This window comes from Carassius carassius, chromosome 32 (assembly GCF_963082965.1).
Source record: "Carassius carassius chromosome 32, fCarCar2.1, whole genome shotgun sequence".
NCBI lineage: Eukaryota > Metazoa > Chordata > Actinopteri > Cypriniformes > Cyprinidae > Carassius > Carassius carassius.
In genome coordinates, this window is record NC_081786.1 from 5,716,133 (window position 1) to 5,728,560 (window position 12,428).

Genomic DNA, 12,428 nt, shown 5'->3' on the forward strand with positions numbered 1-12,428 from the left:
ACAGACCAGGATCTTGTCTTCACGACAACAATATCTATACTTCATGTTGAGCTTAAATATAAAGCCTACTGATAAAGGACACCGTCAACAGTATTGACGGCAAAATAGACTATGTTTGACAGGTGCAATATGCCAGTGTGTCACCGGCCTAAGGTTTTCAAAAGGCATCACGAGAGTGTGAACATCACTACAACTAGGAAAAAAACGATTGTAATTCAAACGCAGCTCCCGTCGGCCTTTAAACAGACCTTTGCTCTTAATTCCGATTCCAGTCCAACGCAATAATGAAATCTGAGCAGGTCTAAAAACTGAAACTGTTGATGCTGCACTTTACACTTTGGAAAAGTTATATTTTTAAAATATGAGCAGGCCTACAAGCTGGGATTGGTAATGCTTCACTGTAATCATAGTTATTTATTTATATTTTTCATTACAGTATATTTTATTATATGATATTGGTTTGAGAGAGTATTTTATTTAGTGGAGAACTTTGCACCAGTATTTTATTTCCTATTCTTTTTTTATTTTATATATAATTTATTAAAAAGTATTTAAAAAAGTGTATAGTAATAAACAACCTGCAGTTTAATGTTTGCATTTCTTTTCCTTACTGTACCGAAAATGAACCGAACCATGACTTTAAAACCGAGGTACGTACCGAACCGTGTTTTTGCGTACCGTTACACCCCTAATATATATATATATATATATATATATATATATATATATATATATATATATATATATATATACATATACAGTTAGTGGCATATATAAAAAAGTGGCAATAAAGACTACATTTTTATTAAATTTTTAATAAAAAATGTTTAGTTGAAAAATGTACCACTGTTTCTACAAAAGATATTAAGCAGCACTGTTTTTAAGACTGATAATAAGCAATGTTTCTTGAGCAGTAAATCTGCATATTAGAATGATTTCTAAAATGGTTTAGAAGGATCATGTGACACTTAAAACTGGAGTGATGGCTGCTGAAGAAATTTTATTTTTAAATATATATAAAAATAGAAAGCATTTATTTGGAATCATATTTGTAGTCATTTATTGATTTATTTCCTTTGACTCTTTCCAGCTGGTCGTGTCTCTGCTGCTATGCTTGCTGGACTGGGTGATGGCTCTACCTCCAACAACTCTCCTGCAGCCAGTCCAAGGAGCCTCAGACAAGGAAAAAACTGACAAGTCCATCCTCAGCTGCATCTATAAAGTATGAGGACAGCACACACATCTGCTATTAAACAGAATTTTTATATCTCAATATGCATCATTTTATTTTGTATCGCTCTTTGATTTTTATCTTTCCCCTTTCAGAACAACTCGACACATAAACAAGTGCACCCCACTCTTTATTTCGTTGTATTTCTAACCCATTTGTTCGACCCTCAGGTCCTCCATGGCTGTGTATATGGGGCTCAGAGCTTCAGTAACCCCAGTTACTTCCCCATTCCCCTGTCAGACTTGAGCAGCCCAGACTACGACCCCTTCCTGCTACTGGAGAACCTGAAGGAGCCAGAGCCACTTCATTCACCCGACTCTGAACGCTCCTCTAAACTGCAGCCCGTCACTGAAGGTGAGCGCATGTCTTCTGACTCTCTCTTGTTCTTGTTTTGACCTCTCCAGTTTCTATTTCCTATACGCTGTCCTAACCAGTTGTGACATGGCAAGTTTTGAGCATCAACTAATTTTTCTGTCCTCACAGAAAACCATTGAGAATGATGGACTGTTTAATATGCAGCTATGCAAAGCACAGTTTTGGACCAGTGATTCATTACTGTGGGTCAAAATGACCTAAACTTATTTTGTCATGTAATTTTATTAAATAACAACTTTTTACTTGGACTTTTTAACATATAACAAAATGTATAATTTCTTACTGTTGCTGCAGGATAAGACAAATACATGGGGAAGAACAGCTTGTTGCACAGTATTAACCATAACCACATTTCTCCTATCTTTATTACCTTCTGTAGTTAAAACAAGCAGAACAAATCAGAAGAAGCAGGAATGAAGTAGTTAAATGTCTTCATCACCGAATCTGTTTGCTCCCTCATGCTAGTTTCATTGTGTATCAGGGAGAGCACGGGTTTGAGATTGACAGCAGGGGGCTGGTTTCCTGTGCTGCCTTTGCTGTGTCTCTCTCCATCAGGCGAAAATAACTAATCATTACAACCCTGAGTGAGACATGTATCCAGCACTTTCCTACCTCCATTACTCTTGAAATTACCCCTAGCACTGGATTCTTGCTAGATCAGAGGGCACTCGGCGGCTGAGGTGGTCCGTACAGAAGACTGCTACATCAGGATAAAATCCCCCCCCCCTCAATGTTTTGGCTCATTAAGGCAGTGGAGAGTGTCGCTGAATGTGATTGGTGTGGTGTGTTGATTGGGGGGAGTGGGCCTCTGGCACGTCGAGTGTACTGGTATTGGGCTGCTCTCTGCATGGTTTCTTTGTGAGTTCTGGCAGTGTGTGAAGAAGGAGTGTCTCCATCGGGAGCTTCTTACCAGCAACTAGGCATCTGCACCTCTCCCCAGGCATCCTGCATTCTTCATCACACCCTAATGTTCCTGTATTGACACGAGCCGTCTGCACCTTCACTCATCTCGGCTCCGCAGGAGTTTAACACTGATAGATCTGAAAACCACTACATCCCTGATGAAACGAGTGCCTAAACTCTATTGCTTTACTTGTTTCTAACACCTTTTCATCATCCCTGCAGTCCCTCCATCTCTCTCACTTTCTGATATATGATTAAATTCTGCACAATAGATTTAGGGATGGATCACCGCGATTAGTCGATAGTGAGGTCAGCTACCTAAATGTAAATTTCGTTTTTATTTTTTTACTCTTTCTTAATTTGTTCGATTTTTTTTTTATTCCAATATGTTTAATGTTCCTAATGTTCCTGTTATCTTGCACAGTAAAATTTCTCTAAAAAGTTACATTTATCAATGGTTAAGAAAATTAATTTGCAGGAAAATAACTGGCCATTGCCATGTGTGTTGTGCATTTTTTATTTTTTTATTTTTTGCAACATGTCATGTTAAAACAGTCTTAAGTACTTCTAAAATGTTCAAATTGTACCATTATGCTTGTTCTTTTTGCTCCATCTTGTTGATCAGATGAAACATGCCATTTTATGCAATCTGTATTATATCTCATAAGATTGGTCAATAAGATCAAGTTAATCTAATTCCAAGAGAAAATGTTTAAACTGAGCTTGCACACCGAATTAGTAAGGGATATGTGGAACCTTATGAATGATGGGCACTCTAATTGTCTTTGAAAATCTCTAGAAATGTCTGCACATACAACTTCCTTAAATACATCTTTGTCTTTCTTTCTGTTTGTAGTGAGGAGTCGTATTCAGCAAGGCCTGATTTCAATTGCGGCACGCACGGTCATATCCCACCTGGTCAACCACCTGGGTCACTATCCGATGAGTGGTGGTCCAGCCACTCTGACCAGCCAGGTATGCGAGAACCAGGATAACCCGTACAGCGAGAGCGCAGACCTGACCCCTGAACTCTTCGACGCACCCAACTTACAGTTCTTTGTGCTCAATGGCACCACCCTGCTGTCCTATCTACAGATTCGGGCAGAGGACGGCCTGCCCGGTGGCGGGATGTCAGCTGGCCTCACCACCACCAGTGCCTGCGTTCGAGTGATCGTGAGGGACATTTCCGGAAAACACTCCTGGGACTCTGCTGTACTGTATGGCCCACCTCATTGCATCACTCCTAGTCAAACTTTGCACCTCTACTCATCCTCCAATCAAGCAGGGGGCGATAGAGAACGTGGCCAAGATGAGGACAGTCTAGATAGAAGCAATCAAGAAGAACCAGATGATGGTACTTTTCAGGAGAACGAGGAGGACCTGGATGAACACGTGGAGGATGTGAAAGAAGACCGGGAGGAGGAAGAACTTGAGGATGAGGAGGAAGAGGCAGGGCTGGAACTGATGGCCCCACAGGCCAAACGGCAGTGCAGAGAGGTGATCCCAAGCTGGGACTCTCTGCAGGATGGAGAGGACTCCCTGGATGAAATGTTGCAGTACCTGGGATACTCCAGCCCAGAGTGCCTGCAACGTACTGGCGCACTGCTCAACATTCCAGCCCCGCCGCCCACCTGTGTGTCCGAGAAGCAGGAGAACGAAGTCATCAATGCCATCCTGAAGCAGTGTGCCGAAGAGCGGGACTTTACGCTGCATCGTGGGAATGACCTGAACATGAGGGCCGTAGTACAGCAAGAGCCAAGCCCACAGAGACCACAGTCAGCCTTTTACTACTGCAAACTGCTCCTCAACATACTAGGCATGAACTCCTGGGAGAAGAGGTAAGACTCTGAACTGAACTGAACTAAGTCTGAACACACATTCCAGTTGCAAATGCTTGGGAATCCTTAAGGGCAGGGGTTCTGAAGGCCCCCCAAAACTAGGTCTACATTAAAAGACACACCCAATTCAGATCTTTCAGTGTCTCTTCTAGCTAAGCTGATGAGTTGAATCAGGCCTGTTAGATGAGGCAGGCATGTAAAATATGCAGTGCTGAGTGGCCTCCAGAACAGGTTTGAAAGCCCCTGATATAGAGTATCCATAACTACAAGTCGTATTTGTAACAAACGTGTTATGGGATGGTAACTCAAAATTGCAATGTCAAACATTTATAGGAGGGATCCTTCAAAAAATCCAAACACCAGGAATCATGTTGTGCCATTGTGGTTCCCCATGCTAGATTTGTTATTTAAAAAAATAAAATAAATTTACTACTTTGCGATTTTAATCCTGTCCGAATCTGCCACAATTTCTTACACAACCTCTGTAATAATTCTATAGCTAAATTTTCTGTTTTTGCTTCTGTTTTTCCGATCCTTACAAATTACTGCATATATATACTTAGAATAATCATCATAAATGTGCACACTACTTGAGTTGCAACTGGCTTGACAGGAGTTCAGTACCCGAAGTCACATTTTTTTTTAAGCAGTGTATTTTTAATTGTTCATTATATTTAAAAAGCCTGTCTCAAAAATCAGTTATCATATAATGAAATCCAAGTTTTTAATTTCATCATGTTCATGTCAAATCAACAGAAAAGTATATTGTGTTGTCTGTTGTTAGAGTGTGTTACCAAAGCTTGTCACTTTTTTTTTTGTCAATATTGAGTTTTTGGGCAGTTTATTAATAATAACAATTTTACCATAATTCTGCCAATTCTGTTGTGTCTTTATTTTAGCATTTTTAACCACCATATTAGAGAGTTTAATAATTTGGTCTAGGAATGAAGTTATCAGCAACTATTCATCAAACCATTCTGCCATTTTTTCCCAAAAGAATCACACATTTTTTTTTTTAGCTTGAGTTTGTTAGCACAATCTGTGAGACGCTGTTGTTGAAGGCCGATAATTCATGTAAACATCCTGTTTGCTCGCACCTCTCCCTGATTGTGCAGAGCCATGTTAATCTTCTTTAAACAGTCAACATTTTTCTGATTAGCTTATCAACCAATAGAGACTACAGTGGTGCTCACTCACTGCCCAAACCTCATTTTCCTTCCCAATCCAAAATGCCTAATGGTTCCGCTCAATCCCCATTCCATTTTGTGGTATTACAGAGAATGGTTAAATATTTCCAGATGACAAATAATTGGAAAATTGGGGTTATTTTTCACATTGAATGTAATGGCATTAATTTTAATGATATACATGCTCTGTGTTATGTGATTTAATGAAGGAAAATTGTTTTTTCACCATTCCCTCATAGAGTTTTCAGGAGGGAAAAAGCTTTTCTTTTCCAGCTCTGGGTGAATGGTGTGTGTGTGTGTGTGTGTGAGTGTGTGTGTGTACACGCAGCTTTTATGGGGGGATTAATTCTTGAGGGGTCTGTTATCTACTCAGCAGCAGCAGTACTTTTCATTCTTGCCTGATACGTCAGGTGAAAATAAAAGGCTGCTACCTTTTGAATGTGGCTGAAGGGTTATTATGAGTTGGAGAGCTGGGAGAAAATGCATAGGGGCTGTTTAATGAGGAATTGTCCTGCTGCCGCTCTCCAGGCATTCATGTGTCATTTATCCGTGGTCAGAGACTAAGGCATTGCAATTCGCCGGGCCATTGTGTGTGTGAGCGCGCACCTAATGTCGGCCTTTTATGCCGTTTGTGCATTCGCCTCCTGTAATGGCTCACTTTCAATGGAGAAAATGAAGACCATTACATTGCAACAAGCTAATAATGAGACTCCTGCTCAAAGAAAAGGAGAACAAAACAAAAAGTCCTTTTAGAGAGCATCGTGTGGCCACTTGGAGGGAGTGAAAGATAAAGAGGGGGAGAGGGAGAAAGGAACTGAACTCTGAACTATAAAAGCTGCAGACAGAAAGAAGTCGCATTATTTTAGATTTATTATCTTATTTGTATTTTTTTCACGACGTGTAGGTTTTTGTTTTACGGCTCATCGTGTCATAAGATGTTTTTCACCGCAGGATCTACTGTTGTTTGTTTTCATTTGCGTTTCTGTCGTGGGGTCAGATCTTCCGGGAGACTGTGAGAAAAACAAAGAAGACTGTAATTAAGCAGACGGCCGCTTAATGAAAGAGATCTAACACACAGACTAGAGCAGCGCTTCTCTCGCTTAATGAAAGAGATCTAACACAGTCTAGAGTAGCGTTTCTCTAAATAGGGTCTGTGAATAATAGCTAGTGTCTATCTGTCATTCTATCTATCGTTCTGTCTATAGTTCTATTATTGTTCTTCTCTGTCTGTCATATATGTCCATCTATATATCTTTTTTTATTACATTAATGTTATTGTTGATCGCCTGTCTATGTGTAAGCTAATTAACCTGAAGTGATCGAAGATGCGTCATCTGATAGAATATTTCTCTTCATTAGCTCTTACGATTAAATGTCCTGTCTCCAGGAACAGTTTCCACCTGCTGAAGAAGAACGAAAAACTACTGAGAGAGCTGAAGAATCTGGATTCAAGGCAGTGGTATGTTATGCCACTTTTTATTAAGTTGGCTTGAGAAAGCCAACTTACTGAAATCCTATTTAAACTTGTTATTATTCTTTTTCTTATTCTTCTGACCCAAAATTGTGCAACTCTAACTCCTCCTAGAACTTTAACTCTACAAAGTCCAAACTCGGGTCAGACTGTTTTGACTTGGTGTGCTATATCTTTTCAGACTGATTTGACTTTCAGTTTTCTTAAAAATTAATATTAAAAATCATAAAAACCCCATAGACTTGCATTGCAGAGAGCTCAAATTGAGCCAAGACTACGGTGGCCCATTAGTGCACAAGCCAAAAATTCAAATCTAAACTCCCTGAAGCCCTAGACTCAATAAAACTACCATTCTATATCTATCTATCTATCTATCTATCTATCTATCTATCTATCTATCTATCTATCTATCTATCTATCTATCTATCTATCTATCTATCTATCTATCTATCTATCTATCTATCTGTCTGTCTGTCTGTCTGTCTGTCTGTCTGTCTGTCTGTCTGTCTGTCTGTCTGTCTGTCTGACTGTCTATCTGACTGTTTCTATCTATCTGACTGTTTCTGTCTGTCTGTCTGTCTGTCTGTCTGTCTGTCTGTCTGTCTGTCTCTGTCTGTCTATCTGACTGTCTATCTGACTGTTTCTATTTATCTATCTGACTGTTTCTATCTATCTATCTATCTATCTATCTATCTATCTATCTATCTATCTATCTGTCTATCTATCCTAGCAACATGCTAATGTTAGAAACATGCTAGTCGAATGCTAATCATGCTAGAAAACATGTTAACGACATGCTAGTCGCATGTAAGTCATGCTAGAAACATGCTAGCAACATGCTAATCATGCTAGAAACATGCTAGTCACACAATAATCATGCTAGAAACAAACTAGCAACATGTTAATCATGCTAGAAACATGCTAGTCGAATGCTAATCATGCTAGAAATATACTAGCAACATGGTAGCCATGGTAACAACATGCTAGAAACTTGCTTATCATGCAGGAAACATGCTATTCACATGCTAATCATGCTAGAAACATGTTAGCAACATGCTAGTCGCATGTTAGTCATGCTAGAAACATGGTAGCGACATGCTAGTAATGCTAACAACATGCTAGAAACATGCTAGCAACATGCTAGCTGCATGTTTATCATGCTAGATTCATGCTAGCGACATGCTAGTCATGCTAACAACATACTAGTAACTTGATAATCATGCTAGAAACATGCCAGCAACATGCTAGCAGGATGTTATGCTAACGACATGCTAGCAACATGCTAATTATGCTAGCAACAGGCTAATCATGCTAGAAACATGCTAGCGACATGCTTATCATGCTAGAAACATGGTAGCAACATTCTAATCATGCTAGCAACATGCTAGTTGCATGCTAATCATGCTATAATCATGCTAGTGACATGCTAGTCACTTGCTTATAATGCTAGTGACATGCTAGATACCTTGCTAATCATGTTAAGTACATGCTCATCACCTGTTAATCATGCTAGAAACATGCTAGCAACATGCTAGGAACATGCTAGTCACTTGCTAATCATGCTATAAACATGCTAGCGACATGCTAGTAATTTGTTGATCATGCTAGTGACATGCTAGATACCTTGCTAATCATGTTAAGTACATGCTCGTCACTTGCTAATCATGCTAGCAACATGCTAGCAACTTTGTTAATCATGCTAATGACATGGTAGTCACTTGCTTTTAATGCTAGCAATATGTTAATCACTTTCTTTTTTTAAACTTCTTAACTTTTTAACCTTTAAATCTTTTTAAACTTTTCAAACTTTTCAAACTTTCTGATTTTTTCCAACTTTCTGGCCAGGCTTTTTCAAGCCAACTTAAAGTTTGACCACAAACTTAAATCTAGTTCAGTGTTGTTTCTTTTAAAGCTATTAGGAATGATCTTGTCAGGGCAAAGGGATGTGATTTTCTAAAGTCTGTGAGACCACCTAACAAAAGTGCATACCTGTTTTGCTTCTAAATGTACTTTCTTCTCTATTTACTTTTTCAGTCGTGAAACGCACAAGATTGCTGTGTTTTACGTGGCAGAGGGGCAGGAAGACAAGCACTCAATTCTATCCAACACGGCCGGGAGTCAGGCCTATGAGGACTTTGTGTCAGGCCTGGGCTGGGAGGTAACATCTTGATAATTAATTGCTGGGTGGCAATTCATTAATAAATGTCATAATTATATATTCAAATATGACTCACAATATTCATATGATATTAAGGCATGGGCCCTAACAAACTCTTTCCTCATTGTTCAGGTGAACTTAACGAGTCATTGTGGTTTCATGGGCGGCCTGCAGAGGAACAAGAGCACGGGTTTGACCATGCCTTACTTCGCCACCTCTACAGTCGAAGTGATGTTTCACGTTTCCACACGCATGCCTCCGGACTCAGACGACTCGCTCACTAAAAAGGTAAACTCGTAGAAGTCGCCATTTCGAAACCAACTTACGATTTTAGTCAGGTAACAGGTTACATGACAAATTTCCACCGGAGTTTTGTATTATTTAGATACTATTTTAGCATTTTGAATATGCTTTTGTTTTTATGTTCTCAGGTTTCCTTTGTTTGTTAAAGTGTCTTTAATTTTGTTATGTGCTTATGCCATTTTATTAGTTGTTTTTTTGTATTTCTATTTAGTTAAAATTTATTTGTATTTCATTTATTAGTAAATCATCACTTTTTTTTCAAGAAAGTATTTTGAAGGTTAACATTTTTAATATATATTTATTTAATATTGATTTCATTCAATTATAGTTCTAGTTTTAATTAACAGTAACAAAACAGGTTTGTATTCTGTATGACATACTATCTTCTGCTAAACACGAAGAAAGTATTTCTGAACAGTAGGTAGGTCTACATGGACACTTTTTGCTTCCAACGGAATGAATTCATTCTGATCGACGAATCCGAACGTAGCGTTTACATGAACGTTGAATAAAGTGACAGTTGTTGATATGCGTGTTTATATCTTACAAGCTTCTGATTTGGATTTACTCTTTGACATGCGCACACTGTTTGAATATACAGAGTTTCCCCACTGTTGTCGCATGCTGTTTTAAAAAGCACACGTGATATTTACCTACATTGGTTTCTAATTAAGTGACGACCAGCACATGAACTGTTGTGCAGTACTGTTTACTTTTTTTTTTATACTGTTTACTGTAGTCTGTTGATGAGTCTTAAACAAGGACTGGTTGGATGTTGTCCTGCTCCACTTCACAGACGCTGAGTGAAAGGGGAGTTTTATGATGATTAAACACTCATTTATTACACTTTATTCACCAGGAAGAACAGCTCCTTCCTAGCGTCATATGTCATTACGCTATTTTTACGTCACTGCACATGCGCAGTACTTACCAGTTTCGGTTTTCAATCCGATCAAGTGTTTACATGTCCTCTCGCTCAAAAGGAAAGGACAAAAGGAATAAACCACCCCTTACAGTCCAATCGAATTTTAGTTGGATCGGGCTGATTCAATCTAATTGACGTGTTTACATGTGATTTTTTTTATTCTGATTGTGCTTATATTCCAATTACGATCGGATTAGTACGGTCCATGTAAACACAGCTAGTGTTATTTTTTACGTCTACGGGTTGAAAACAGCTAAATAACCCATTTTGCAGCTTGGCCAACTAGACTGAAGCTTTGCCTCATGAACACTTGTCTGCATAGTGCCCCAGTCTAAAAGGAACAAGGAGAAATCTTGTTTTCCAAAAGTGGATGATTCTCTAAAGAGTTAAACTCTCCCCCTGCCAGCTCACCTTTGGCAGGCTTTTTAGATTGTGGTCTGTGTCATTCTTTCATAGCTTTTCTATCTAGAGTTGTCTCCAGCAGTGCGGCTCTGCTCCTCCTGTGTGGTGGATGAAGTGGGACACAGAACCTCAGTGACCTGTGTGTTCACACCTCATCATTAAACCTAACCCAGGCTAATCTGAGGGGTTGGACACTTATACCTGCAGAGAGCTGGGTTTTTGTGTTTCTGGGTTCCCCGTGGAGAGAAAAGGTCCTATCAGCTATCAGAACAGAGAAAAGGAGAAAGTAATGACTCCTAACAGCCGTACTTTATTCTCTCATTCTGCCTCTTCTACTGGCTTTTATCTTGTCTCTCTTTTACTTAAAGAGGGATGTCGCACCCTTTCTTTTTCTCACTCTTCCTCGCAGTCGATGTGACCTTATGGAGAAACATTGCTCTCTACTTTTTCTCTTTGTAAGGGTGTTTAGACACTTTTTTTCCCAGTGGGGTTTTATAAATTAAACTCTCTTTAAACATACTTTTTACATTCTAACTAGTTTATGTGTACTAATAAAATCCAACAGTGTACACACATCTCAATTGATGAACTGTTTAACGGTATTCAATGGTGGAAATGACGATTGCAAAAAGATTACTTTGTCTTGCTAAGGCTAATTCAGGTGCAAACTTGTATCCTAAATATGCACAGTTAATATTTTTATATTGTCTTCCATAAATCGACACAATCAGATTTGGACTGGAAATGATGCAAGTAAAATATTTTGTTCAAGTTATATTTACTTTTCTCTTTACATATGATGGTAAACAGGTATAACTTTTGAGGAAAAAATCGTCCAAATCATTATTAATATTATGATTTAATGGCAAAATTGTTAATGATAATGAGAAACAGTTTTTATATATATATATATATATATATATATATATATATATATATTGCTTGATAAATTTTAAAATGTGTTATGATTATTTCTTTAAGATAATCATAGTATTAAAAAATGCTAATGTTTATTGTGGATTTTCATGTTTTAAGATTGAAGTTCTGGATCTAGGACAAAGGTAGAATCCCTTTATCCATTAAGCATGTTTTATTAGGTTGTGCTGGTGTTAACCCTTTGAGAAAACTTGAATTCAGTTAACTCTTTTAGCTGTTTTGGAATTTCGAACAAAAATAAATGATAAAAACATGATATAATTTAGCCATAATTTTTCTCACTGTGGAAATAGCCACAGAAGCTGGAATGGCGTTAAACACAAACAAACAAGCAAACAAACTTAGACAAAGGTAAGCAATAAAATAGAGTAGCAAAAATAAAGGCATGGTAAAAAGTTGCCATGCCAAGTCAGACAAATATATAACAAAAAGAACTGTTACAAGCTGTTAGTTTTAATAAAAATCAACCCCTGGGACATTAAAGTGTCCATACTTGAAGAAACACCCGCAAATGTAAGTCTGCATGGGTATTTTTTTCCATTCACATTGGCAGCACAAATCTAATAATGTGCAGCATTATCCTTAATGAGCTTGGCTGGAAGGCTGTGATATGGGGCTGTTTGTGGTGCGGCCAGCCCTATGCCAAATGACCAATCGCTTGTCATTAGAGCTGTCCCCTCACTTCCTCACTCATACGTC

At 38.5% G+C, this 12,428-nt stretch overlaps 1 protein-coding gene across 9 annotated transcripts in view; it reads left to right on the forward strand.

Annotated features, from left to right (window-relative positions):
• ralgapa1 (Ral GTPase activating protein catalytic subunit alpha 1) overlaps nt 1–12,428 on the forward strand; it is a 66,155-nt gene that overhangs the window by 33,167 nt on the left and 20,560 nt on the right. For all 9 annotated transcript variants that reach the window (XR_009424965.1, XM_059519993.1, XM_059519990.1 and 6 more), the window contains 6 exons: nt 1,091–1,222; nt 1,402–1,585; nt 3,366–4,347; nt 6,922–6,993; nt 9,040–9,163; nt 9,296–9,451. Coding sequence is in view for 8 of the 9 variants with exons in the window: in XM_059519993.1 (XP_059375976.1) it covers nt 1,091–1,222; nt 1,402–1,585; nt 3,366–4,347; nt 6,922–6,993; nt 9,040–9,163; nt 9,296–9,451 (1,650 nt within the window). In the remaining variant the exon portion in view is untranslated. The remainder of the gene's footprint in view (nt 1–1,090; nt 1,223–1,401; nt 1,586–3,365; nt 4,348–6,921; nt 6,994–9,039; nt 9,164–9,295; nt 9,452–12,428) is intronic.